At 45.1% G+C, this 25,403-nt stretch overlaps 1 protein-coding gene across 1 annotated transcript in view; it reads right to left on the reverse strand.

The window, feature by feature from the left end:
- Positions 1 to 25,403, reverse strand: part of LAMA1 (laminin subunit alpha 1) — a 159,749-nt gene that overhangs the window by 72,908 nt on the left and 61,438 nt on the right. The window contains exons 7-19 of the mRNA XM_082853408.1: positions 19,411 to 19,528; positions 18,339 to 18,517; positions 17,570 to 17,675; positions 15,262 to 15,422; positions 14,176 to 14,316; positions 12,986 to 13,159; positions 11,468 to 11,569; positions 10,465 to 10,676; positions 9,591 to 9,702; positions 7,083 to 7,193; positions 2,835 to 2,962; positions 1,253 to 1,339; positions 377 to 588 (exon numbers count right to left, since the gene is read on the reverse strand). Coding sequence (XP_082709534.1) covers positions 377 to 588; positions 1,253 to 1,339; positions 2,835 to 2,962; positions 7,083 to 7,193; positions 9,591 to 9,702; positions 10,465 to 10,676; positions 11,468 to 11,569; positions 12,986 to 13,159; positions 14,176 to 14,316; positions 15,262 to 15,422; positions 17,570 to 17,675; positions 18,339 to 18,517; positions 19,411 to 19,528 — 1,843 coding nt within the window. The remainder of the gene's footprint in view (positions 1 to 376; positions 589 to 1,252; positions 1,340 to 2,834; positions 2,963 to 7,082; positions 7,194 to 9,590; positions 9,703 to 10,464; positions 10,677 to 11,467; positions 11,570 to 12,985; positions 13,160 to 14,175; positions 14,317 to 15,261; positions 15,423 to 17,569; positions 17,676 to 18,338; positions 18,518 to 19,410; positions 19,529 to 25,403) is intronic.

The following is a 25,403-nucleotide window of genomic DNA, read 5'->3' on the forward strand; positions in this document are numbered from 1 at the left end:
GTGACTCAGGCGCAGACCACTGAGACGCACCAGTTTGGGGGGCTAGGGTCTCCCCAATTCCCATTCCACGTCCTGAAATCCCATCTGCCTCACAAAGCCCGTAGCATCTCCCTGACAAACGGGACAGGCTTCCTTTGCCTCCCTGGTCACTGGGAGCAGTGCCAACGCTCTGTGAAGGACCACTTCCTCCTGAAATGGAAGGGCGCGTGCTTTCTAGGCCACCTGACCTTCATTTGGAGTAACGGATCAACCTAACCCAGCACAGACCGGGTCAAGTGACCTCCTGGGCCGAGCGCTTTCTGATGCACGTAAGTAAATGGATGGAGACTTCACAGGGTGATAAGTAACGGACCCGACCGCCAGGTCACACACTCACCGCGGCAGTTTTTCGCAGTCACGGCGTCCCCATAGAACCCGTAGGCACACCTCTCACAGTGGGGGCCGTCCGTGTTCCCAAGGCATCTCAGGCATTCTCCGGTGACGGAATCACAGCTCCTGGCCTCCAAGGGGTCCACATTGCCACTGCAGTTACAAGGGACACAGGAATCTCCGGGCACTGTTGGGTTTCCAAAGTAACCGTCTGCACATCTATATAGAAGATTGAGAGAGGGATGCAAACAAATGCGATTACTGTAGACATCACCCCACCATCCAGGGACTCTCTGAGTAGTTAATCAACCACACTCTTTACCGAAGATTTACCATGAGAGGAATGCTGCTCGAGTTCAGGCATTCACAGATTCCCGTCACTCATTGTGTGGCAGGGGGAGGGCGTCCAAAAGGAGCCACACACCCCAGGGACATGCTCCGGCCCCAGCCAATTCGACCCGCATCCCACCACTCAGCGATGTCACCTCCCACGGAGTCCAGCCAGACTTGGCACCGGGACGTACACGTGGGACAGACAACCCTGGCTTCCAGGCGCCAGAAGACAACTACTACATCAAACCACCCCTTGCTTATGGAATCATCCAGAGTAACGGGACATTCAAACGTATGAACAGAAGTACTGACTCCTGGCAGTTTCCTATTGATACTGATGAAAACTAAGATTAGCTCAAGGAGATCAAAAAATCCCCAGGGACTTCCAACATTAATTTTTTAATTGATCGACTGTTTTTCTCTGTGATCCGATGGAATAATAATGACATACCAAAGGCTCTAAAGCCACACTTAACCACACATTTAAGAATAAACACATAGAATTTATAGTAAAAAAATGTTTGGAAACCGGTCGAGCAAAGCAGAGTACCTCTCGCACCAATCCCCCGCGTATCCTGGGGCACACTGGTCACAGAACACTTCATCTCCATCGTCGAGGTGGCAGGTGGGGCTGAAACTGACAAAGCAGTAGAAATGAATGCAGTTCTCCAGTGGATGTTGCAGAATTCCTAAATATTAAAATGCTTAGTTTCTACCACTCCTGTCCTTACAAACTTTCACCACGTGCTCACTCCTTAGCCCAGAACCCAAGGCCCCAGGCCACGCAGCCCGCCCATGGGCACTGGACACTCCCTGCTCGACCCTCGGCCCGGACTGCGCTTCTCCCCATCTGCCCGGGTTCACCGGCTCACCCCCAAGGCCCAGCTCAGCAGCCCCCTCCTCCAGGAGGCCGGCTCCGATGCTCAGGCAGAGTTCCTGTCCTCGAGTTCCCGGGACTGGGCTGCCTGCCTTAGAGCTGCCCACACTGGCCAAGAGTGAGCCCGCTTACAGGACAGAGCCAAGGGGCTCCGCACTTCAGTGAGTGTAACCAGCATCCCCCGAGGCCCCCATGCAGCCCGAGGTCCCTTCACACTCCATTCCTGGGTCTTGGGAGGACCGCGAAGGGAGGCCTGGGGGCCATAGCGAGGTCCCCACGATTTCACCAGAGCAGCCCTGATTGCTGTTTTGTACACTGGAGTTCCAAATAAAACTCCCCGTGGGAGAATCCTCTAGGCGTGGACGGGAGGAGAGTTCTAAAGGGTAAACAGTGAGAGAGACTTTCAGACCGCTGGCCTGGGGGCACACAAGTCCCAGCATGTTGGTCGAGGCCTTGACTGTAACGGTCCTCTGCCTCCCCTTGTGCTCTGTGCCCCGGGACCACCTGCAGCTCCACAAACCGACCTGCCCCTCACGCTGCCAGACCGCGGCACCATTTCTTCCCGCCTAGCAGGCCCTTCTCCTCCATTGCCTTCAAACTCCCTCTCATCCTTCAAGTCCCAGATGGAGAGCTTCCACAGGGAATCGCCCCACACAGATTCCCTCTGCACAGTGGACCCACTTCCTCTGCCCTCGTGACCGCACTGTGGATTCCATGGCGTCGGCAGCCACAGAGGAACAGTTTGACACTCAGGACACCTACCATGATGCCCAGAATATACCAGGCGCTCAGTAAAGATTCGTTGAATTAAACTAAATGAATTCAGCCCATTCTCAATGAGCCTCGTATTTACATATTTTGGTCATTCGCTCAAATACTCCTGAAGCCCAGGAACGTGTTTTATTCATCTCTGCATCTCCTCTGCCTCTTAGCACAGTGGTAGGCACACAACATATACGTGTGAAGGAACTGACGGCCAACATTAGACCAAGGGCAAAAAAGGCCATGCAAATGTCCTTGCCTTCACACAACTTGCCTTACATAATTTAATATATCAAAGTTTTTGTTTGTTTTTTTTTAAAGAAGAGAGAATCTTTTTAGAGATGTTCCTCCATCTCTAATCCCAATTAATTGCCCCAGGGCAAAATTAACACTCTCATCACACACAGGTCTTGCTCTGAAGGTATCAGTGCACGTCTGGATGGAGACCCAGGCCATGCGGGGCAGGATCGGCTGGTGGAGGAGCCCGGCTTACTTGTTGGAGGCCGTGGAGAGCGGGCAGGCACACGGCTGGCAGTCCCCAGGGGTCCCTCGGGAAGGCAGCCCGTAGAAGCCGGGCAGGCAGCGCTCGCAGCGGTCCCCGGTGGTGTTGTGCTGGCATGCCTAGGACACACGCATGGAAAGAAGACTCGGCTCAGGCCTCCTTAAAGGAGTCTCAGGTTCACCTTCAAACAACTTGAAGTCCAAGTGAAGAAAAAAGGCAAAACGCTAAAGCAAGTCACCAAACTCTTATATGAGGAGGGGTTGCCTGTTTCCAGATCCGCTGATAAAAAATTTAATTTATACAAACGGGAAGCATAAGACCTTTGATTTCCAACCGTGTCAGAGTAACTGGCAGCAGACTTGCCCTCTGTGGGGACGGAATACAATACATCAAAGAGCTGCTCTCAGACCCCGGACAGCTGAGGTGCAGGATGTGCAGGGAAGGGAGACAGCGGGATGGGTCCTGCAACTGCATGTCTTTCCCCCTGGAGACAGTCCAGGAAATCCTGAATTTATACTACGGCATGGAGAACATCGGAAATGGTAAATACATGAATAAGTACGAAAGATTTCTTTTCCTCATTTAAAACACCTCTTTAGAGAGTGAAATTACCCTGCGTCAGGTGTAGGAGGTGTGCGGGAGACGGGCCCCTGGCGGCTCCTCTCCTGCCCGTTCCTTCCAGGCCCCTCTTCTCCCATGGCTTGGTCTCCCTATTGCCCCCACCTGGTGCTGATGCCACCCAGAGCTCTCCCCTACAACCTCTGCCCTCCCCTGCCCGTACTCCCAGCCCCAGCCCCACCTGTGGGCCCTCTCCTCTCACTTCCTCTCCCTTGGGGTCTTCCATGTCCTTTTATACCCCTTCTCTTAAAGCCACTCATTTTACACACATTTACTGGACATTTTTCATCTGACTATTCAAATATTATTTCCAGTTGTTAACTACATACTTTTCTGTCATTCCTGAGGTTGATAAAAGTTTTCCCATCTGTTCCATTTAGTTGTGTTGCATCCTCTATATCACGGTTTCACCAGTTTTATTTAGGGTCATCCCAGAACAGAGCTTCCAAATTTGAATGTGTATACAGATCATGTTGGTTAAATGTTGACTCTGATGCTGGAGGTCTGCGATTTTGAGTTTCTAAAAAAGCTTCCAGATGACGCCCATGCGCTTTTTTTTTTTTTTTCATCCCTCATATGACCTTGGTTTTGATCATTAACCCAAATCTACACAAAATGCAACCGGCCTTGGTAAAGAGCTACATGGTTGTGCTAAAAGACTTATGCAAAATAATTAGTTTCGTTAAAATCTATTTGATTAAGCTCAACTGCAAATGTCTCTGATTTGCTTTCTTTCCTCAAAGGGCCAGACTGGGTCTTCTTTCTCGTTGGGAAAACTACAATGTGGTTCTGTTGAAAAACCTGCTGAAGGTCTGTTTCAATGCTTTCTCAGGCGGGCGCCAACACCCCTTTACGTGATGATCCCTGTTGGTGGATCTGGAACGTGAAGGGATAGGAATGCTCATCTCCTTGGGGAGCGAGCACATCTTCTCTTGATTGGAAAAGGAAAACCAGGAGGGCCCAAGACATGCACAACTGCATTTTATGCCCCTGTCTTTCCAAAGAAAAGAAATTGATTCCTCCTTGGAGTAAGAGCAGAGAAAGCTCAGAGAAAATAGTAAGGACACAGGTAAACTGTGGACTCTGGGTGGCTGTGATGTGTCAGCGTGGGGTCACTAATTGTAACAAATGCACGACTCTGGGGCGGGGGGGATGTTGATAATGGGGGCGTATAAGCATGGGTGCCCACAGGGGGTAGATCGGAAATCTCTATACCTTCTTCTCAATTTCACTGTAAACCTAAAACTACTCTAAAAATAGTCTTTAAAAAAAAACAATAATAGGAGCACTAAGAACGACTGGAAACTTCTAATAAAATGTATATAAGGAGTCAACCCCTAGAATCTAGATAACTATATACAAGGCCAGGGGCTAGTTACAGCTATGCTAAAGGAAGAATTAAAGGTTTCTTTTTAAAATAGAATTTAAAAAGCAAAGTAGTTTAAACAGATAAGTGATCTTACCAAGTTTTTATATTTCCCTGTATTCCAATCTAAATTTTTATTACTTTTCTCCTTTAATTACTTAAAAAAGGAAAAATAATAATTTTACAGCAGAAAAACCTGGCAGAGACTCCCTTATCCGAGTGACCCAGCTAATTAACATCCCCCAGAAGAAGCCAGTGGCATCACGGACCCTGACAGCACACACTGGGAGGGCACGTCACCTCAAGGTCCTCTCACCAAAAATGGATAACCTCAACCTCACCACGAGCAAGTGGACCAGCTCCAGTGGAGGGACAGTCCACAGAAGGTCCGAAGATCTCAAACGTGCCCTAGTCCTGAAAACCAGGAACTGTCACAGCCTGAAGGAGGCAAAGCCACTAAATGCAGTATGGGACGGTAGGTTTGATGCTGGAAAGGAAAAGGATGAAACCTGAATGGAATCTGACCTTTAGCTGATGGGACTGTGCCATGTTAATTTCTGAGTTTTGATACCCATACAGATTGTGTAAGATGAGCATCTGGGGAAACAGGGCGATGCTCACACGGGAACCCTCTATCCTATTTTTCTAACCTTTCTGTAAATCTGAAATTATTCCTTAAAAAATTTTACACTATAAAAATTATTATCTTCTATACTTAGAACTTTAAGGCTATTTAGTATCTTCACTTTCATAGGAGAATATATTTTTGGAAATATATATTAACAGAAGCACGTGCAAATCTTCCAGCCTGCCTGTCACTAAAGCCATGGGTGGTACAATCACGACCTGCTGACCACTCCCAAGTGCTGGCAGAGGCCTCCAAACCCAAATGGCAGGGGGAGAGAGGTTTTAAAAAAGCAGCGACCAGGACTTCCCTGGTGGTGCAGTGGTTAAGAATCTGCCTGCCAATGCAGGGTACACGGGTTCGATCCCTGGTCCAGGAAGATCCTACGTGCTGCAGAGCAACTAAGTCCGTGAGCCACAACGAGCCCACACGTCACAACTACTGAAGCCCAAGCACGTAGAATCCTTGCTCTGCAATAGGAGAAGCCACCACAATGAGAGGCCCATGCACTGCAACTAAGAGTAGCCACCGCTCGCCGCAACTAGAGAAAGCCCGTGCGCAGCAACGAAGACCCAACGCAGCCAAATAAATAAATTAAAAAAAAAAAAAAAGCAGCGACCTCCCTTCCTTGTGGGAAGTTGCACCTGAGGAACTTATTCTGGAGGGACCGAGTAGGCGTGCAAACATCATTCCACGCCATCCTACAGACGCTTCACTTACAGAACAAAGACATTGACAAAGAACAAAACAAAACAAAAGCTGTACTTGCAGAGAAAAAGAAAAATTAGGCTCTAGAGAGAAAAAGCAATCAGCGGCATCATGCCGATATCTTCCCCATGGGTCTGATCGTTAATTTTCCTAACCCTGTAACTCAATCAAGCTCTTTTGGAAAAAGCATGATTCTTTCCCTGTGCAGTGAATAGGGTTCAGCTGATTACCATATGCATTCACTCCATCTCTGAGCAGTGAATCCACTAGAACCCAGGAGTGTGGCCTGGCTCCCAGGCATAAGAGCCTAAAAGAATTCCTGACTGAAGTTAAAAAACAAGTCTTGCCCTGTATCTGCCCCAAAGTTCATTCTCAAGATTAACTACATATTTGCTAAGCCCTATTTCAACTCCAATTGCATGAAAGAGGTACTTGTTTGCAGAGTTTATCTGAACTAACATCTACGAAGCATTATATATTATACAAGGGAGTGAGATTATTAGAAATTTTTATTATTCCTCTTACGATATACTATGTAATATAATGTTAAAATCTACTAGCACTTGCGTTTAAAAGATCTGATCTTTTTTATTTAATCAGTGGTCGTTTTCTCCCTTTATACTGCTTTTTAATCTTGCAAAGTAAATCATTACTTATTGTTCTAATAAAAAACCTGCAGTGAAATCATACATCTTTTTTCTACTATCACCAAAGCAACTTTTCTTCACAAAAAAAAGAAGGAAAAAAGAAGGAAAAAAGCAGGAAACATTTTATGACTTAAACTTAAACCTGCAGATTTCCTCTGGGGTCCACAAGGGCAGGGATATTCCCTGTGGAGGAAGCTTCTTTTTTAATCACTTCTGTACAGTGAGAGCTTCAGGGTGGGAGGAGGGCGTGCACTCAAGGTCTCAGCCAGACTCACAAAGCAAACGCCATGAACATCACACTCAGCTGCATGGCCGTGGCATTCACAGGGCTGACAGATTCCTCCAAAGAGTATTCCATCCACGCGGTAATAGCCAGGGAGACAGGACTGCAAAAGAAGGACGGGTGACTGTCCAGGTGAACGCAAGTTTACAAAAAACACAAATCATCTTCTTCCCAGTACGTTAGAATCATAAACCGCTCAATTTTCCATGAATGGAAACTTATTTTTTTTGCCCAAACGTGCCATAAAGTGCACCCATATTAAGCATACGATTCAATGGGGTTTTTTTAGTAAGTTTACTGAGTTGTGCAACCATCACCATAATCCAGTTCCTTATATATTTTAAAGGTAGAAACACGCACACAAAAATGTAATGGCTATGCAATGAGTCAGCGTACATCATAGCGGTTTTCCACTGTAATATTCTTAGAAATCATGTAACAGCCTTTTAATCAAGGCTGTTTCAATCAAGGGGATTTATTTCTCTCAACACTTTTTCTTTTGCTTAAAATTTAGTAAATGTTGCCGTCAAAGTGTTAAATGCAGGTCTGCGTCAAACGGCATCAGTTTAAGAGAGCAAACGTTGCAGGTGAGCTTCCCTCTGGCTATGCGCTGGACAGGCAACATGGGCGTTCAGGGGCAGGGAGCCACCCCGGACACTGTACTTCATGTCGCCCTTGTGACGACCCTGAGAAATCGGCTCTCTATCTGACAGACTCGGAATCCGGAACACGGCGCGTTAGCTACGGTCCATGGCACCCGTGCAGTGATTCCACACCAGGTGTGCACACCTCCAAGACCCATGTCCACGGGCTGCCCGGGGCCACAGCAGACAAGAAACACATCCAGAGTGCAGACCAGGGAGTAATTAATTTGGAGGTTGGCACACTCCCTTGGGGGCATGGGAGGAGGGGGTGTGGATTTGCCTTTTATTGTCCTAAGAATTCTTAAAGAGCATTTCATTATAGTAATAAATATATAATGCCTTCATTCACACTGACCTTGGGAAAGTCCCCTGCCACCTCCCCCACGACCCCGCTCCGCAGCCAGGCTCCCCCGGGGACAGCAGACTTGTCTACAGACAGGCACTGAGCAGGCAGCTGCCTGGGGGTCCGTGTTGCGGCTACAGGGCTCCCCCAAATTCCATTCCCAACCAGTAGCTGCCTGATTCTTTAAGTCAGCTTCTGAGTAACAGCTGGATAAAAGAATGAGTTCTTCTGCTCAACACAAACTCTTGCAAAGGAGTCTTGAGCTGCCTGTGTGATGCTAGAGCCATCAACCCAAGCACACCAGCACTTCTGGGAACAAAGCCCCCGCCCACTTGTTCTCTAGCAGCAGCTGCTTCCTGCTGTCCCCTCCCAGTCCAGCTGGCTGGGCTCCCACTCCCACGGTTGTCCCTGCTCTACCTGTCGCTCCCCTAAGCCCACATCCACATACTATGAGGTGGTCTGAGGGTCATTTATCCATTAAGCACTAGGCCCACAGGGATTAGGACTTATGGACATTTGCTGGTCCTAAAAATAAATGAGATGTAAAATACGTTCATTGGTCCCGACCCTGTGGCCAAAAAAAATCTTGCAAAATATTTAAAATAGACATAAAAATATTTAATTAAATATGTACACCATGAAGCTTTAGGCCAACTTTATTACCTACAAAGCTAATATTATAGGTTAAATGTTCTTACTTTGTAAAAATGCTTGCCAAGCAATCACAGCCAATGACAAATGTTCACAACCACAGTCATGGGCTCATGAGAGGCAGGACCTCATGGCAATTAGCAGGGATGAAGTTCAATGACCACTTCCTAGCTGTGTGACCTTGGTCAAGTTACTTAACCTCTCTGTGTCTCCGTTTCCTAATCTACGGAACAGAAAGTATATGAAGGGCCTACCTCATAGGATTGTTGTAAGGATTAAATGAGGTAACATGTGGAAGGGGCTCACAATAGTGCCAAATGCGTAGAAAGTTCTCAGTAAGAGAGAGTTACTATCAATACGTATGTCCAAATAATTTCAAAAAATATTTCAAAATTTTTAAGCAACAGATTACTTTCATCCATGACTGCAAGTATGGTTTCATACTGCATATGTGAAGTAGAGCCCACCTAAGTAACATAGCCTGGGGCCATCAAAGGTCTCCAAAAAGGCCTGGCTTGTCTGAAGCTTTCCAGGGTCGCATGTTGGTAATTGGTAAATGTTCAAATACAATCAAATTCAATCCTCCTTAGAAATGCAAAATATGGCATGGGTGTCTCAACTTTCCTGTTGACTAAGCAGGACAGTGACACTTAGAGTATTCCCAGATGCCCCAGAGGAATTAGATTTCCTTAAACAATGTATTTCCAATGTTCCAATAGCCTCCAAAAGTCTGATGTTTAGAAACACTGGGTTTCCAAAGTTAAAATTCAAACACGCATTACGACATCACGTTCAATATGCTTTTCCCCCAACCCCGCAGGAAGGAGAAAAGGAAGACGACGGGAAGGGGGAGGAGTGTTACCTCACAAGAGATGCCCGCATAGCCTTGGGGACACTCGCAATGCTCCACCTCTGTGGCCAGGGACAGGTCTATAACGTTAGGGCTGGCTATGTCCAGAGAGACAGAATCCAACCTGCAAACAGACAAACAGGCAGGGCCGTTACAGGACTTACACACTCGTACACGGCATCTAACACCTCAAAGAAGACGAATTCCTAAGAAAGATTTAATTCAAACAAAATGGTGATGTGATTTTTTAAGTAAGTAAAGATTTTCACAACAGGACACTTTCTGGGAGCTGTTCATTAGTCCCTGGAAATGCCTTGGACATTTGGTACAAGACGAGCGGCTGTCCATACACAGCCGTGGGAAGGCTCTGAGAAGCCCGTTCTGAAGAGTGAACTCCAGAACGAACCCATGCAGTTGAACTCTCTCTAGTGCAGAGAGATTGTCCTGAATGTGCAGTTCTCTGTTTGCTTTAGCTGCATCCAACATGCATGCTTAGCCTGGCATTGCCAGAAACTGACCTTCTCAGAGTAACAAAATGACTAAGGATGGACTCATGAGCTTAAATAGTTTGTGAAAACCTAAGACCATTAACATCAGGAGGGTGAAAACCAGATGCGACACAGTTAACAACTGTCACCTCATCGGGCATTTCTCAAAAATCCACCCTGAAAGTTTCTGATCCCAATGCCAAGTCTATCTCCTACTAGATACATTTGTCATGGACAACAATTGTTATGCCTTTGATAAAATTATAGTGATAAAAAATAATTCCAAGACAGTTCCGTTAGCTGTGTCCTTAAAATAATCAAGTAAAGTATATTCAGCTTAAAACTGTATGATAATAAAGACAAGATCACCTACGTTTTCCCTCCTTTTCAGTACACACCTGTAAAGAGCCATCTTTGCAGAATTGTAGTTGGCTCTGATCAAGAGATGGGTCACATTGGCAAGCACGGTCATCAGCTGGTCGCGATCTACCTCCCTCCTGCTATGAAAATCTCGGAAGTGCTCAGGCACGAGTCTAACCACGTTCAAGTGCTCTTCATAGGGCTGCAATAACAGGCCCTCTGCCTGGGTCCTTAAAGTGAGCCCATTCCCCTAACATTTAAAAACAAGAGGAAATATATTCATAATTCAATTTCATGATCAAACACTAAAAGCAGATTTTGTATTCAGCCACATGGCTTTTCAGTTATGTGCAGGTTTTTGGCAAACATGTAATGATGTCCATAGCCCTTGGTCCAGAACGACCAGAGAAAACATATCACTATCTTCCTCTCAGAGGGATTCGGATAAGTCTAAAGACTGTGCCTGTGCTGGGATCTCAGAAAAGAGACAAAGTCATGCACTAGCCCACAGTTTCCCTCAAAGCAACAAATCTGACACCTCTAATCTTTTTTTTAATTGAAGCATAGTTGATTTACAGTGTTTCAGGGGTACAGCAAAGGCCAAGGCCTTGCTGGGTCTTTCTGTGATGGGAGTGAGGATACAGGAACAGGGACAGAGGTGGAGGACAAAAATGACAATGCATCTCCAGTCCCCACACAGCCAGGCACTGCTGCCTAGTCATTCACATGGGGAGGACGCTACAGGAGGGGAGGAGGGACCCAAAGGGCCTAAAAGGAAGTCCCAACATCGAGGAAAAACTCCTCTCCCTCTAAATTGTGAATAGACAGGTCAGCTACAGGAGCAAGCGAAGAGCTACAGGTGCTGCCCTGAGGCAATTCTGGAAATTCCCAGTCTCAGCGGAGTCCAGACAGGCAAAGCACCGCTGAATGGCCACCTGGCCCTGAGCTCCTGCCACTACGGCCTCGCTTAGCCACCTTCAGTCATAAAACTGCTGCCCCACAAAGCCCTCGGCTCTAGCAAACTGATGCGAAAGCAATTACCTTAATGATGACGTCGGCATGAGACATGGGGTCACCGTCCACCGTCTCCACTGGGACCTCGTAAGACACCGTGTACCTCAGGAATCCACCAAACGCCGTCAGCTGGAATGTTTAAGTGACAATGAGCACGGAGGGGAAGGATCATAGCCCTTGGTAAGGGGACACGGTCACTAGGATCCACCTGGCAACAACTAGGCTGCGAGGTGTCCCAGAGGCCACTATATGTAAGGATTTCACAGTAAAGGCAGTGGAAAGGAAGCACGTTATACGAATGTTCTGTTTAACTGATACCACGAAACGTAGGATACTGTCTAAATGCACAGAAAAAAATGTACTCCTTCTTAGAGACCCTGAGGTAAATTACTCTGAACTTGTGCTAGTCCCACGATAGACCTTTATTTCACTTGAGGACTTTAGGGGGCAGGGAGTGTGATCCAGGACTACAATCTCAACACTGGGGCTCACCGCCCTGCTTATAGGAGGGCAACAGCGCTAAAGGAAGGACTAAGGATTTCCTTCCTGATCAGACATCCTTTAATGTAAAAGAGAGATTTTCTTTCTGCCAGCTATGGTACAACGTTCAGAATCCAATCTTTGCACCATAAAATTGGAGAGGTGCTCCCCAGACATGAAAACAAAACAAAACAAAACTATTGAATTTTGGTGATAAGATCCCATTCTAAATAGAAAATGTCTTCTAAGATTATAATTTGATGGGAAAAGTAATCATTTTCAAAAATAAACACTACTTAAATATACACAAAACAGCTATAAAATTAAAATATAACCAACAAATTAACTGGAAATGTACCACGGTACGAGACCTAAACTACATATACCATGACTTCAAACAAACCAAAGGCCTGGATAAGGTGAGCAGGGAGCTGTAGGTATTGAGAGAGATTCCATTGGATATATTTTCAGATCGATCAGAGTCTGGAGGGAAGCTGCCTAATTGGTGAGGAGGGACAGGACCATGTCATTGAAGGGAGAGGTTAAATCGTAGCCACCAACTTCTCACTTTGTGGAATCACCTTTGAGCGTTTTCTTACAGTGGAAAGTATTCTACCTGTTCTTAAACATGAACTTCACGTGAGCAACAAGCATAATAAAGAAGAAGGGGGCAGTGCAAGGCTTCCTGCACACCTTTCCCAGGGGTGTTCTATACGCCAGGTAAGACAGGTACACGGCTGGCTCCACAGGGCAGGGATGCGAGGGACCTTCACTAAGGCCCAGGTGACCCAGGAACCCAGAGCAAAACAGAAGGTCTGTCGGGGAGGGGACAAGATTTCATACAACAGACCACCTTCGACAGGGCCAAGAAAGACACAGGTTCATATTTTAAAGATGCAGTAAAGTCTAACAAGGATAAAAAGACCGTGTGAGTCAGGTGTCAGTAAACGCTGTGTGATATTCTGCTAAACTCAAAAGAGACCAACGACAGTACTTGAAAAGCCAACACAAGGTCTTCCTTAATGTGCTCTGAGATCTCTGCCCCAGACACCGGCCCTGAAGTACCTTGTTTCCCAGGTAGGCCTCCGGGGCCGACCAGTAATACTGGGAAGTCAGCCTCTGCACCACCGCCGAGCTGTTGATGCTGATCTGGTGACGCCCGCCCAGCATGTCCTGCTGGGACCGGAGCTGGCTGGAACTGACCAAGTCGGTGACCAGCCAGCCGGACATATCTTTCACCTTAAAAAAGATCCAAGAATTTTAGAACATGAAATTGAAGTCACCTTAGGTTTCACCCAGCCCAGTGTTAGTATCTTCACCATGAAGGGACAGACCCAGAAAGCACGGCGAGGACGGAGCTAACACACGGTGGCCCTTGCACTCGTCAAAGGACCCGGAAAACCTGAGAACGAGTCACACGTCCCCCAAACCCAGGTCAATTAGAAGCAAATAATGAGCAAAACCATAAAGGCCACGGGTATATAACTTAGATTAAAAAACAGCAAAAAACTCAATAAACGCATTGAACACAGTGTCTCTGGCTAACTCTGACTTCGTTGTTGCCCCCTGCTTCTTAGCCAAATGCCAAAAACCGTATAAAACAACCTCCAGATCCTATCCTCCCAATTTGTCATCTACATAGAGATGACAGGAGATCACCCACAGGAACGCACCCCATTCTCAAGTACTGATCCGAATCCCTCCTCCCCATACGCTGGTGAGGAGGGAGGAAGGAGGGGAGGAGGGAGGGTCAGGGACTAGCCCTAACCTCCAGCCATCACCCTGTCCTCCCTAGAACCCACTCAGCACTCACCCAGAACTCATTCCCCCAGAATTCTCGATTCCCCAAACAAAGGGAGTACCCTGCCTCTCCTCATAAACTGTGCCACCTGCTGCGTTCCCACCTCGCCTGCTTCTTAGAGCTAGAAAATTCTGCATGTCCCCAGGTCCTGCTATGCTTCCCGGCCTGAGACCGGGGTGGGGCTGGTGGGGTAACATCTGACCCCACAACTCCATGCATTTCCCCACAGAAGAAATTTACACACGATGCATTCTGCAATGCCGCAGCATCCTATTGCTTCCATAGGAAAATGTATGAGGGAACAAACACATGATCTAGGAATTTTTGACACTTTGGTAAAGTGGGCAGCCTTTGATCCACGCCGACGTCGGTCCAAAGGATGAGAGTGGTGTTACAGAAAAGACAGCCTCATCGCTTTCTGACACAGTTCCTGGCTCTCAAAGGATTCCCCCACCTGACTGATTGGCCAGGAGAGGCTGTCGCAAACGTCAGAGACACCAAAGCAGAAGCATTCCGAGCAGCCCTGGGGGTTCCTTTCCTCCAAGTTATAGAATCCTGGTTTGCATCGATCACAATGTTTCCCCTCAACATTCTCCTGCAAATTGGAGTAAAAAATTAGCTTTTGAAACCAATAGGTAGGCAGACTACAATGACATTAACATGACATTAGCAAGAAAGATGTCTGGTGATCCAGAGACACAGGTAAACAAAAAGACACTCAAAGTCAATGCAAAGCCTCATGATGTCACGATTTCCAGATAGTCTGAAATACGTATCATTTGATTTTGTAGTCAAGACTGAGGCTAGGAATCTTAGAGCTTGGTCCTTATATTTAAATGGCTTTTTCGTGTTGCTTTGTTTTAAATCTTCTATGTCTGCAGATCTTTCAAGCATTTTAAAATCTGAAGAGGACTATGTAATTGTCTTGTTAATAAATGCTCAAGATAATTTTCCATCATATGTAACGTACCTAAGACTCTGCTTACATGGGAAGGAACACAAGACACAGCTGGAAGTCCGCTGAATTACGGGGAGATGGTTATTAGTGTCAGATAGCCAGAAAACGCCTCCCTGGTACCAGAATCATGCATTTCTTATCATTGTTCAATTGCTTTTTAAGAGAAGTCCAAAAGAATCTATCTGCCTTTAATTAATGTTCTTAGAAATATAGTGTTTACTTGGTTCTCCTCTAAACATAAAGCTTAAAAAGGATGTCACAGAAGAGGCATTAGGCCAAGGCCTAAGAAAAGCAGTATTTGGTTTCAACCAGGAAGTCACAGAAATACTTCTGGAGTATCTGGCCATCACCCAGAAGGCACCAAAAAAGAAAATCAGGTGCCCATCTAAGTCCAAGGATATATTCTCTGGCCAGTTCACTGTGACATAATGTCATGCTTCTCAGGAAGGCTCAGGGGAAGGGATAGTTCCACTTTCACCTCGATGCTTTGCTTAGGACCTGATCATCTGAGCCAATGAAATGCATCCCATTTTCAGGACATCTCAAAGGAAACTCTGGGGCAGCTTTAACCTCCACACATACCTTACAGAGACAAGCCTCAGAGCAGGGTTCCTCATTCACGCTGCCGGCTGGGTTACAGTCACAGGGCACACACGCAGGGTAACCCTTATAACCAAACTGGCAGCGATCACATTTTTCTCCCGCGTAACCTTCCTTGCATGGACACTGACCCGGCCACTTCCCTGCGAAGAAAAATGGCAAAATGACCCAACAGGAAGGTAAAAGAGGTTTAAAGCAGGGGTTGGCCAACTATTTCTATAAAGGGCCAGCGAGTAAATATTTTAGGCTTTCTGGCCAGAGACTCTGTTGCAACTATTCAACTTTGCCCGTATTGCTTGAAAGCAGCCACAGATGATACATAAATAGATGGGTATAGCTTTATTTATAAAAAACAGTGGTGCCAGATATGGCCCATAGACCATAGTTTGACAACTCCTGGTTTAAAGAAAGAACAAGACAGATGGAAAGCACAGAGGCTGGTGGGAATGTAAAATGGTGCAGAAGCTTTACAAAAACATTTAGTACTTCTTCAAAATGCTAAGCATAGTGTGACCATAAGATCCAGCAATACAATACCTAAGTATTTAGCCAAGAAAAATGGAAACATACATCCTCCCAAAAACTTGTACATAAATGTTTGTAGCAGCATTATTCACAATAGACAAAAAGTCAAAACCACCCAAATATTCATCAACCGATGAGTGGATAAGTTAAACATGCATACAATGGAGTATTATTCAGCAATCAAAAGCACTGAAGTACTGACACGTGCTACATGGATGAACCTTGAAAACATTATGCTCCGTAAAAGAAGCCAGTCACTAAAGACCACATAGTGTATGGTTCTATTTATACGAAATGGCCAGAATAAGCAAATCTCTAGAGAAAAATTACATCCGTGGCTGCCTAGAGCTTGGAGCTGGGGCAAAGGGATGGAGGAAAACAGGCAACAACTACCAGTGGGGAAGGGGTTTCTTTATGGGGAGATGAAAATTACCAATATTGGATTGTGGTGATGGCTGCGCCCATGAATATGCCGAAACACAATGAACTGTACACTTTAAATGGGTGTACTGTATGGTAGTCAATCATATCACAAAATCAAGCTTTTTTTTTTTTTTTAAAGCACATAAGCCAGTGGTGGAGGGCAATAAGCACTGTCTTTGCTTCTAATGCCAGCTTTGAAAGTTGTGTACTCTTGGCCAAGGTTCTTAAGTACTCTAAGCTACAGTTTCCTTGCCTATAAATTGGGTAAAATAATTTTTATTGGCCATGATTTAAAGTCGAAATGAGGGCTTCCCTGGTGGCGCAGTGGTTGAGAGTCCGCCTGCTGATGCAGGGGACACGGGTTCGTGCCCTGGTCCGGGAAGATCCCACATGCCGCGGAGCGGCTGGGCCCGTGAGCCATGGCCGCTGAGCCTGCGCGTCCGGAGCCTGTGCTTCGCAACGGGAGAGGCCACAATAGTGAGAGGCCCACGTACCCCCCCCCCCCCAAAAACAAAAAGTTGAAATGATATATATTTGAAAATGAACCCAATCAAGGGTGATTGTCATCAGCCCCAACATCTCATCACGCGCTGCGGGTAAGAATCAACTCCCTCCTGTGATTTACCCTCCCCCTTGTCAGCAGGGCCCACAGACAGCACATCCCTCCCTGCTGAGCAATATCCATCCTCACTGCTAGTGACGGAGCACTGGAGGGGGTCACAGGGGTCTCTGGACAGATGCCACCTCCTCAGGAGACTCTGGTATTTGCAAGTCCATTTGCCAGTTTTTGAAATGAAAAGAACACTGACATTTACAAAGTTAACTGGGGGATCTGACTGCTTTGTGGGAGGATGTATGCTAAAGGCTCTGCATGTCTTCTGAGCGCTAAGTAGAGTGATTGCTATTTACTGTTTCACGTATGACTTGAAACCGAGCCTTATTTCCTCTTTCGTCAAAAGCTAATTAACCTCTCAAATGTCATTTCATTGTCCCAACATTGCCATTTCCACCCTCTACCTCCCTCCTATCACGATTCCTAATTTTGCTTTATGCCCAGGGCACTGATTCCTACCTGGCTTTATATTATTTATGTACTTGTTCGTTTATTGTCTGCTTGTGAGCAGGGATCTTGGTCATCTTGTTCGAGGATATTTATGTTCCTAGGTCCTAGAAAACTGCCTGACACGTAGTAGGTGCTTAGTGAATATTTGCTGAGTGAAAGAATCAATAGAGAATCACACCACTAAATTATTACACAATGGTAACAGTCTCACTAGGTACAAATCTTACACACATACACACACAAATCAATTACAAGCACAAAAATGAATCAAGTACTCACCTCTGTGTAAGTCAGAATGAAGGTCATTCTTAATACAGACAGAACTGAGGGACCCCAGAGGGTCACAGTCACAGGGATGACAAGGGTTGTCATCATAAGGTGACACCTGAAAGACAGAGGTTGCCCTAGATTATCTTGCTAGAAATAACAGCAATATTAGTATTAACATTGAGAATAATACCAATGACAAGGTATTGACTTTTTATCCAAGATGTGACTATCACAATGATTCTGTGTACCCAGAGGGTGTAGGTCAAGCCAGAAAAAAAGTGCAAACATCTTTTTGACAGTGACAGCAGCTGGCGTCATTAGCAAAGTGTCATCCTTCTTCATTTTCACTGCTACCCGTCCCCTCACTCTGCCATCTCTTGGAGACATGTAGAAGCCTCTCCTATGACTTAGCCACCATGGGATTCCCGTGACAGCTACATATGGTGTCAACTGAGGAGTGAGCACTTCCTACTGGCAAGATACAGCTGCTTTAGTTATTGGCTGACTCTCCACAGGGACACTTACTATCACAAAACTCTGAGATGATGTAGCCAGTAGACCCACAATTCAAGTTAAGTAACAATGGTGAACATCCTACCCTGAGCAAGAAAACAGGATGGACAGAGCAGGAAACTGATATCTGAAGAACACTACCAGCATATTGTAAGAATACAGATGAAATGTTGCAAAAGGAAATGTCTTCAATACTGAGACTGATGCGTGGCGGCCTGAATGTCTTTCCTACCGCAAAGCTGGGCGACAGTTGAGGCGCTCTTACCCTGTGTGGTCTGTAATATCCATCCACGCAGGTTTCACAGTTGATGCCCATGGTTTTCTGCAGGCAATCAATACAAACCCCTCCTCCTCTGAATTGTCCGGCAGTATTCAGACTTCTCTTCTGATTCGCCACATTTTCATCATAGTAACAGTCTTTGGCTTTATTGTGGCAATTGCATTCTAGGAGAATATTTTAACATCTCAATTAATACAAATACTGTGTCCTAGATAAAGAAAAGCCTTCCCTCCTTTAGTAAATTTTGATGACTATAAATTAAATTAAAAGTATAGAAGAAGTCATTTTAGTAACAATCTTTCAGAGGCACTGGGGAGTAGCTATCTGAATTATACGTATGCATATCCACTTGATTCATCAACCTGTCTCCTGGGATCATATCTTGCAGAAGCACTTGCTCACTTGTCAATGACAAAGGTGAATTACTGCACCACTGCTTGTGTTAACAAAGGACTTGTAACAAGCAAAATACCACGGGTAGGTAGCTGTTTTGATTATGTTACATCCATATAATGGAGTTCAGTGCAACTGCTTTTAAAACAACATTTCATAGTGTTAATATGGAGATATTTTATTTAAGATATATTGTTAAATATAAAAGTAATGCATAGAATGGCACGCATAGCACATCAGGTTCTGTGTACGAACAGTGTGATGTGTTGGAATATACTAACTTATGCTTTACTTGTATAAACATTTCAGGAAGAACCTACCAGGAAATAATAAAAAGTAGGAAGGATAGAGACAGAAATATATATATTTTTATATACTGTAGATATTAGAACCTTGTGAATATATTGCCTATTTAAAATTTAAATCCAAATTTATAAAGAATAAATTAATATATTGGAAGCAGAATCTTAGAGAAATAGCAAATTGATAATCAATGCATTCGGGTCTCAATCCTTCAAATTTTATTAAGGTAGTCTGCCTCTTTGTGAACTACTTGAATAACTAAGAAAACCAGTTATTTACTACTTACAGATGTTAAGTCACCATAAACTGAAGCATATGAAGGGGGAAAACTTCACATCCTTGCAATTCTCAGTGAACTTACCTTCACACGTGTTACCAGAGGAAACAGTGCCGGGCCTCCAGGGCTGCTGACGGTACCCAGGACAACACCGATTGCAGCTGTCACCACACGTGTTATGTTCACACTGACACTGGAATTTCTAGGCAGTAAGGAATATAAAATTGCATCTGAAAATTTACCTGTATGTTTTTCTTAATTTTATTTAGGAAGAACCCATCACAGTCAAATACACAGCAAGAGTTTACAATCAAGCAAACTGGCATTTAATTTTTAGAGGAAAAAAATAAACATATGACCTGGTTACAAACAGAAGTGAGAAGGAATAAACCAAAACTAACATATGGCTTAACAAAAACAAACTTTTCAAAAGAGACACATTGACCTGAAAGGTTTGGAAGCTCCTACTAGTAACTTTCTTGATACTCATCTCTGTTTTTTCAGCAATAATAAAAGTCCTAGGCTTCCCTGGTGGTGCAGTGGTTAAGAATCCGCCTGCCAATGCAGGGGACACAGGTTTGATCCCTGGTCCAGGAAGATCCCACATGCCACGGAGGAACTAAGCCCGTGCACCACAACTACTGAGCCTGTGCTCTAGAGGCCGTGAGCCACAACTACTGAGACTGCAAGCCACAACAACTGAGCCCAGGTACCCCAACTACTGAAGCCCGCGTGCCGAGAGCCTGTGCTTTGCAACAAGAGAAGCCACCGCAATGAGAAGCCCACGCACTGCAAGGAAGAGTAGCCCCTGCTTGCCGCAACTAGAGAAAGCCCGTGTGCAGCAACAAAGACCCAACGCAGCCAAAAATAAATAAACAAAAATTTAAAAAAAAAATCCGATTCAGGAGTTAAATTATTACGAAGATTGGGTAAAAATAAGTAGCTTCGTGTAAGTTTTAAAAGAAGAAAAGAGGATGCCATCTTCTTCACTTAATACTACGTTAAAAGAGGAAAACTTTATTTTACCTTGATTTAGCACCACAAAAAAAGAAAGAGGGCGAAGTCAGAAGGAGGGGAATCCTTCTTTTAAAAAGTATAGGAGACGAGGGGAAGATGGCGGAGAGACATGGGGAAGATGGCGAAAAGACGAGGGGGGAAGATGGCGGAAAGACGAGGGGGGAAGATGGCGGAAAAGTAAGACGCGGAGATCACCTTCCTCCCCACAGATACACCAGAAATACATCTACACGTGGAACAACTCCTAAAAAACACCTACTGAACGCTGGCAGAAGACCTCAGACCTCCCAAAAGGCAAGAAACCCCCCACGTACATGGGTAGGGCAAAAGAAAAAACCGAGACAAAAGAATAGGGACAGGACCTGCACCAGTAGAAGGGAGCTGTGAAGAAGGAAAAGTTTCCACACACTAGGAAGCCCCTGCGCGGGCGGAGACTGCGGGTGGCGGAGGCCGGTGGAGCTTCGGAGCCCCGGAGGAGAGCGCAGCCACAGGGGTGCGGAGGGCAAAGCGGAGAGATTCCCGCACAGAGGATGAGGGCCGACCGGCACTCACCAGCCCGAGAGGCTTGTCTGCTCACTCACCGGGGCGGGCGGGGCTGGGAGCTGAGGCTCGGGCTTTGGTCAGAGAGCAGGGAGAGGACTGGGGTTCCGGCGTGAACACAGCCTGAAGGGGTTAGTGCACCACGGCTAGCCGGGAGGGAGTCCGGGAAACGTCTGGAGCTGCCGAAGCGGCAAGAGACTTTTTCTTCCCTCTTTGTTTCCTGGTGCGCGAGGAGAGGGGATTAAGAGCGCGGCTTAAAGGAGCTCCAGAGACGGGCGCGAGCCGCGGCTAAAAGCGCCGACTCCAGAGACGGGCATGAGACGCTAAGGCTGCTGCTGCTGCCGCCACCAAGAAGCCTGTATGCGAGCACAGGTCACTCTCCACACCTCCTTTCCGGGGAGCCTCTGCAGGCCCCCACTGCCAGGTTCCCGGGATCCAGGGACAACTTCCTCGGGAGAACGCACGGCGCCTCAGGCTGCCGCAACGTCACGCCGTCCTCTGCCGCAACGTCTCGCCGTCCTCTGCCGCGACGTCATGCCGTCCTCTGCCGCCGCAGGCCCGCCCCGCACTCCGCGCCCCTCCCTCCCCCCGGCCGGAGTGCGCCAGAGCCCCCGAATCAGCTGCTCCTTTAACCCCGTCCTGTCTGAGCGGAAAAACAGACGCCCTCCAGCGACCTACATGCAGAGGCGGGGCCAAATCCAAAGCTGAGCCCCTGGGAGCTGTGAGAACAAAGAAGAGAAAGGGAAATCTCTCCCAGCAGCTTCAGAAGCAGCGGATTAAAGCTCCACAATCAACTTGATGTACCTGCATCTGTGGAATAAATGAATAGACTAACGCATCATCCCAAATTAAGGAGGTGGACTTTGAGAGCAAGATTTATGATTTTTTCCCCTTTTCCTCTTTTTGTGAGTGTGTATGTGTATGCTTCTGTGTGAGATTTTGTCTGTATAGCTTTGCTTCCACCATTTGTACTAGGGTTCTATCCGTCCCTTTTTTTTTCTTAATAATTAATTCTAATAACTTTGATTTTACTTTATCTTCTTTCTTTCTTTCTTACTTTCTTTCTTTCTTTCCTTCCTTCCTTCCCTCCTTTAGAAAACAAATATTCCCAAATTGAGGAGGTGGACTTTGAGAGCAAGATTTATGATCTATTTCCCTTTTCCTCTTTTTGTGAGTGTGTATGTGTATGCTTCTATATGAGATTTTGTCTGTATAGCTTTGCTTCCACCATTTGTCCTAAGGTTCTATCCATCCGTTTTTGTTTTTCTTTAAATTTTTTTTCTTAATAATTATTTTTTAATTTAATAACTTTATTATATTTTACTTTATTTTATTTTACTTTTATCTTCTTTCTTTTTTTCCTTCCTTCCTTCCTCCCACTGTCCCTCCCTCCCTCCCTCCTTTCTTTCTTTCTTGCCTTCTTTCCTCTTTTCTTCTTTCTTTTTCTTCCTTCCTTCCTTCCTTCCCTCCTTTCTTTCTTTCTTTCATTCTTTCTTTCTTTATTCCTACTTCTACTAATTCGTTCTCTCTACTTTTTCTCCCTTTTATTCTGAGCCGTGTGGATGAAAGGCTCTTGGTGCTGCAGCCAGGAGTCAGTGCTGTGCCTCTGAGGTGGGAGAGCCAACTTCAGGACACTGGTCAGCAAGAGACCTCCCAGCTCCACATAATGCCAAATGGCGAAAATCTCCCAGAGATCTCCATCTCAACACCAGCACCCAGCTTCACTCAATGACCAGCAAGCTACAGTGCTGGACACCCTATGCCAAACAACTAGCAAAACAGGAACACAACCCCACCCATTAGCAGAGATGCTGCCTAAAATCATAATAAGTCCACAGACACCCCAAAACACACCACCAGACGTGAACCTGCCCACCAGAGAGACCAGATCCAGCCTCATCCACCAGAACACAGGCACTAGTCCCCTCCACCAGGAAGCCTACAGAACCCACTGAACCAATCTTAGCCACTGGGTACAGACACCAAAAACAACGGGAACTACGAACCTGCAGCCTGCGAAAAGGAGACCCCAAACACAGTAAGATAAGCAAAATGAGAAGACAGAAAAACACACCGCAGGGCTTCCCTGGTGGCACAGTGGTTGAGAGTCCGCCTGCAGATGCAGGGGACGCGGGTTCGTGCCCCGGTCCGGGAGGATCCCACGTGCCGCGGAGCGGCTGGGCCCGTGAGCCATGGCCGCTGAGCCTGCGCGTCCGGAGCCTGTGCTCCGCGACGGGAGAGGCCACAGCAGTGGGAGGCCCGCGTACCGCAAAAAAAAAAAAAAGAAAAACACACCGCAGATGAAGGAGCAAGATAAAAACCCACCAGAACTAACAAATGAAGAGTAAATAGGCAGTCTACCTGAAAAAGAATTCAGAATAATGATAGTAAAGATGATCCAAAATCTTGGAAATAGAATAGACAAAATGCAAGAAACATTTAACAAGGACCTAGAAGAACTAAAGATGAAACAAACAATGATGAACAGCACAATAAATGAAATGAAAAATACTCTAGATGGGATCAATAGCAGAATAACTGAAGCAGAAGAACGGATAAGTGGCCTGGAAGATAAAATGGTGGAAATAACTACTGCAGAATAGAATAAAGAAAAAAGAATGAAAAGAACTGAAGACAGTCTCAGAGACCTCTGGGACAACATTAAATGCACCAACATTCGAATTATAGGGGTTCCAGAAGAAGCAGAGAAAAAGAAAGGGACTGAGAAAATATTTGAAAAGATTATAGTTGAAAACTTCCCTAATATGGGAAAGGAAATAGTTAATCAAGTCCAGGAAGCACAGAGAGTCCCATACAGGATAAATCCAAGGAGAAATATGCCAAGACACATATTAATCAAACTATCAAAAATTAAATACAAAGAAAGCATATTAAAAGCAGCAAGGGAAAAACAACAAATAACATACAAGGGAATCCCCATCAGGTTAACAGCTGATCTTTCAGCAGAAACTCTGCAAGCCAGAAGGGACTGGCAGGACATATTTAAAGTGATGAAAAAGAAAAACCTGCAACCAAGATTACTCTACCCAGCAGGGATCTCATTCAGATTTGATGGAGAAATTAAATCCTTTACAGACAAGCAAAAGCTGAGAGAGTTCAGCACCACCAAACCAGCTTTACAACAAATGCTAAAGGAACTTCTCTAGGCAGGAAACACAAGAGAACGAAAAGACCTACAATAATGAACCCAAAGCACTTTAGAAAATGGGAATAGGAACATACATATCGATAATTGCCTTAAATGTAAATGGACTAAATGCTCCCACCAAAAGACACAGATTGGCTGAATGGATACAAAAACAAGACCTATATATATGCTGTCTAAAAGAAACCCACTTCAGACATAGAGACACATACAGACTGAAAGTAAGGGGATGGAAAAAGACATTCCATGCAAATGGAAACCAAAAGAAAGCTGGAGTAGCAATTCTCATATCAGACAAAATAGACATTAAATAGACCCTATTACAAGAGACAAAGAAGGACACTACATAATGATCAAGGGATCGATCCAAGAAGAAGATATAACAATTGTAAATATTTATGCACCCAACATAGGAGCACCTCAATACATAAGGCAAATACTAACAGCCATAAAAGAGGAAATCGACAGTAACACATTCATAGTAGGGGACTTTAACACCCCACTTTCACCAATGGACAGATCATCCAAAATGAAAATCAATAAGGAAACACAAGCTTTAAATGAAAATCAATAAGGAAACACAAAATGAAAATCAATAAGGAAACATAAAGAAAACTACATCTTGATACATTAAACAAGATGGACTTAATTGATATTTATAGAACACTCCATCCAAAAACAACAGAATACACATTTTTCTCAAGTGCTCATGGAACATTCTCCAGGATAGATCATATCTTGGGTCACAAATCAAGCCTTGGTAAATTTAAGAAAATTGAAATTGTATCAGGTATCTTTTCCGACCACAACGCCATGAGACTAGATATCAATTACAGGAAAAGATCTGTAAAAAATACAAACACATGGAGGCTAAACAATACACTACTTAATAACTAAGTTATCACTGAAGAAATCAAAGAGGAAATAAAAAAATACCTAGAAACAAATGACAATGAAGACATGACGACCCAAAATCTATGGGATGCAGCAAAAGCAGTTCTAAGAGGGAAGTTTATAGCAATACAAGCCCACCTTAAGAAACAGGAAACATCTCGAATAAACAACCTAACCTTGCACCTAAAGCAATTAGAGAAAGAAGAACAAAAAAACCCAAAGTTAGGAGAAGGAAAGAAATCATAAAAATCTGATCAGAAATAAATGAAGGAAACAATAGCAAAGATCAATAAAACTAAAAGCTGGTTCTTTGAGAAGATAAAATAGATAAACCATTAGCCAGACTAATCAAGAAAAAGAGGGAGAGGACTCAAATCAATAAACTAAAAAGGAGAAGTTACAACAGACACCGCAGAAATACAAAGCATCCTAAGAGACTACTACAAGCAACACTATGCCA

The sequence above is a fragment of the Leucopleurus acutus genome (assembly GCF_964270905.1).
Source record: "Leucopleurus acutus genome assembly, chromosome: 13".
Lineage (NCBI taxonomy): Eukaryota > Metazoa > Chordata > Mammalia > Artiodactyla > Delphinidae > Leucopleurus > Leucopleurus acutus.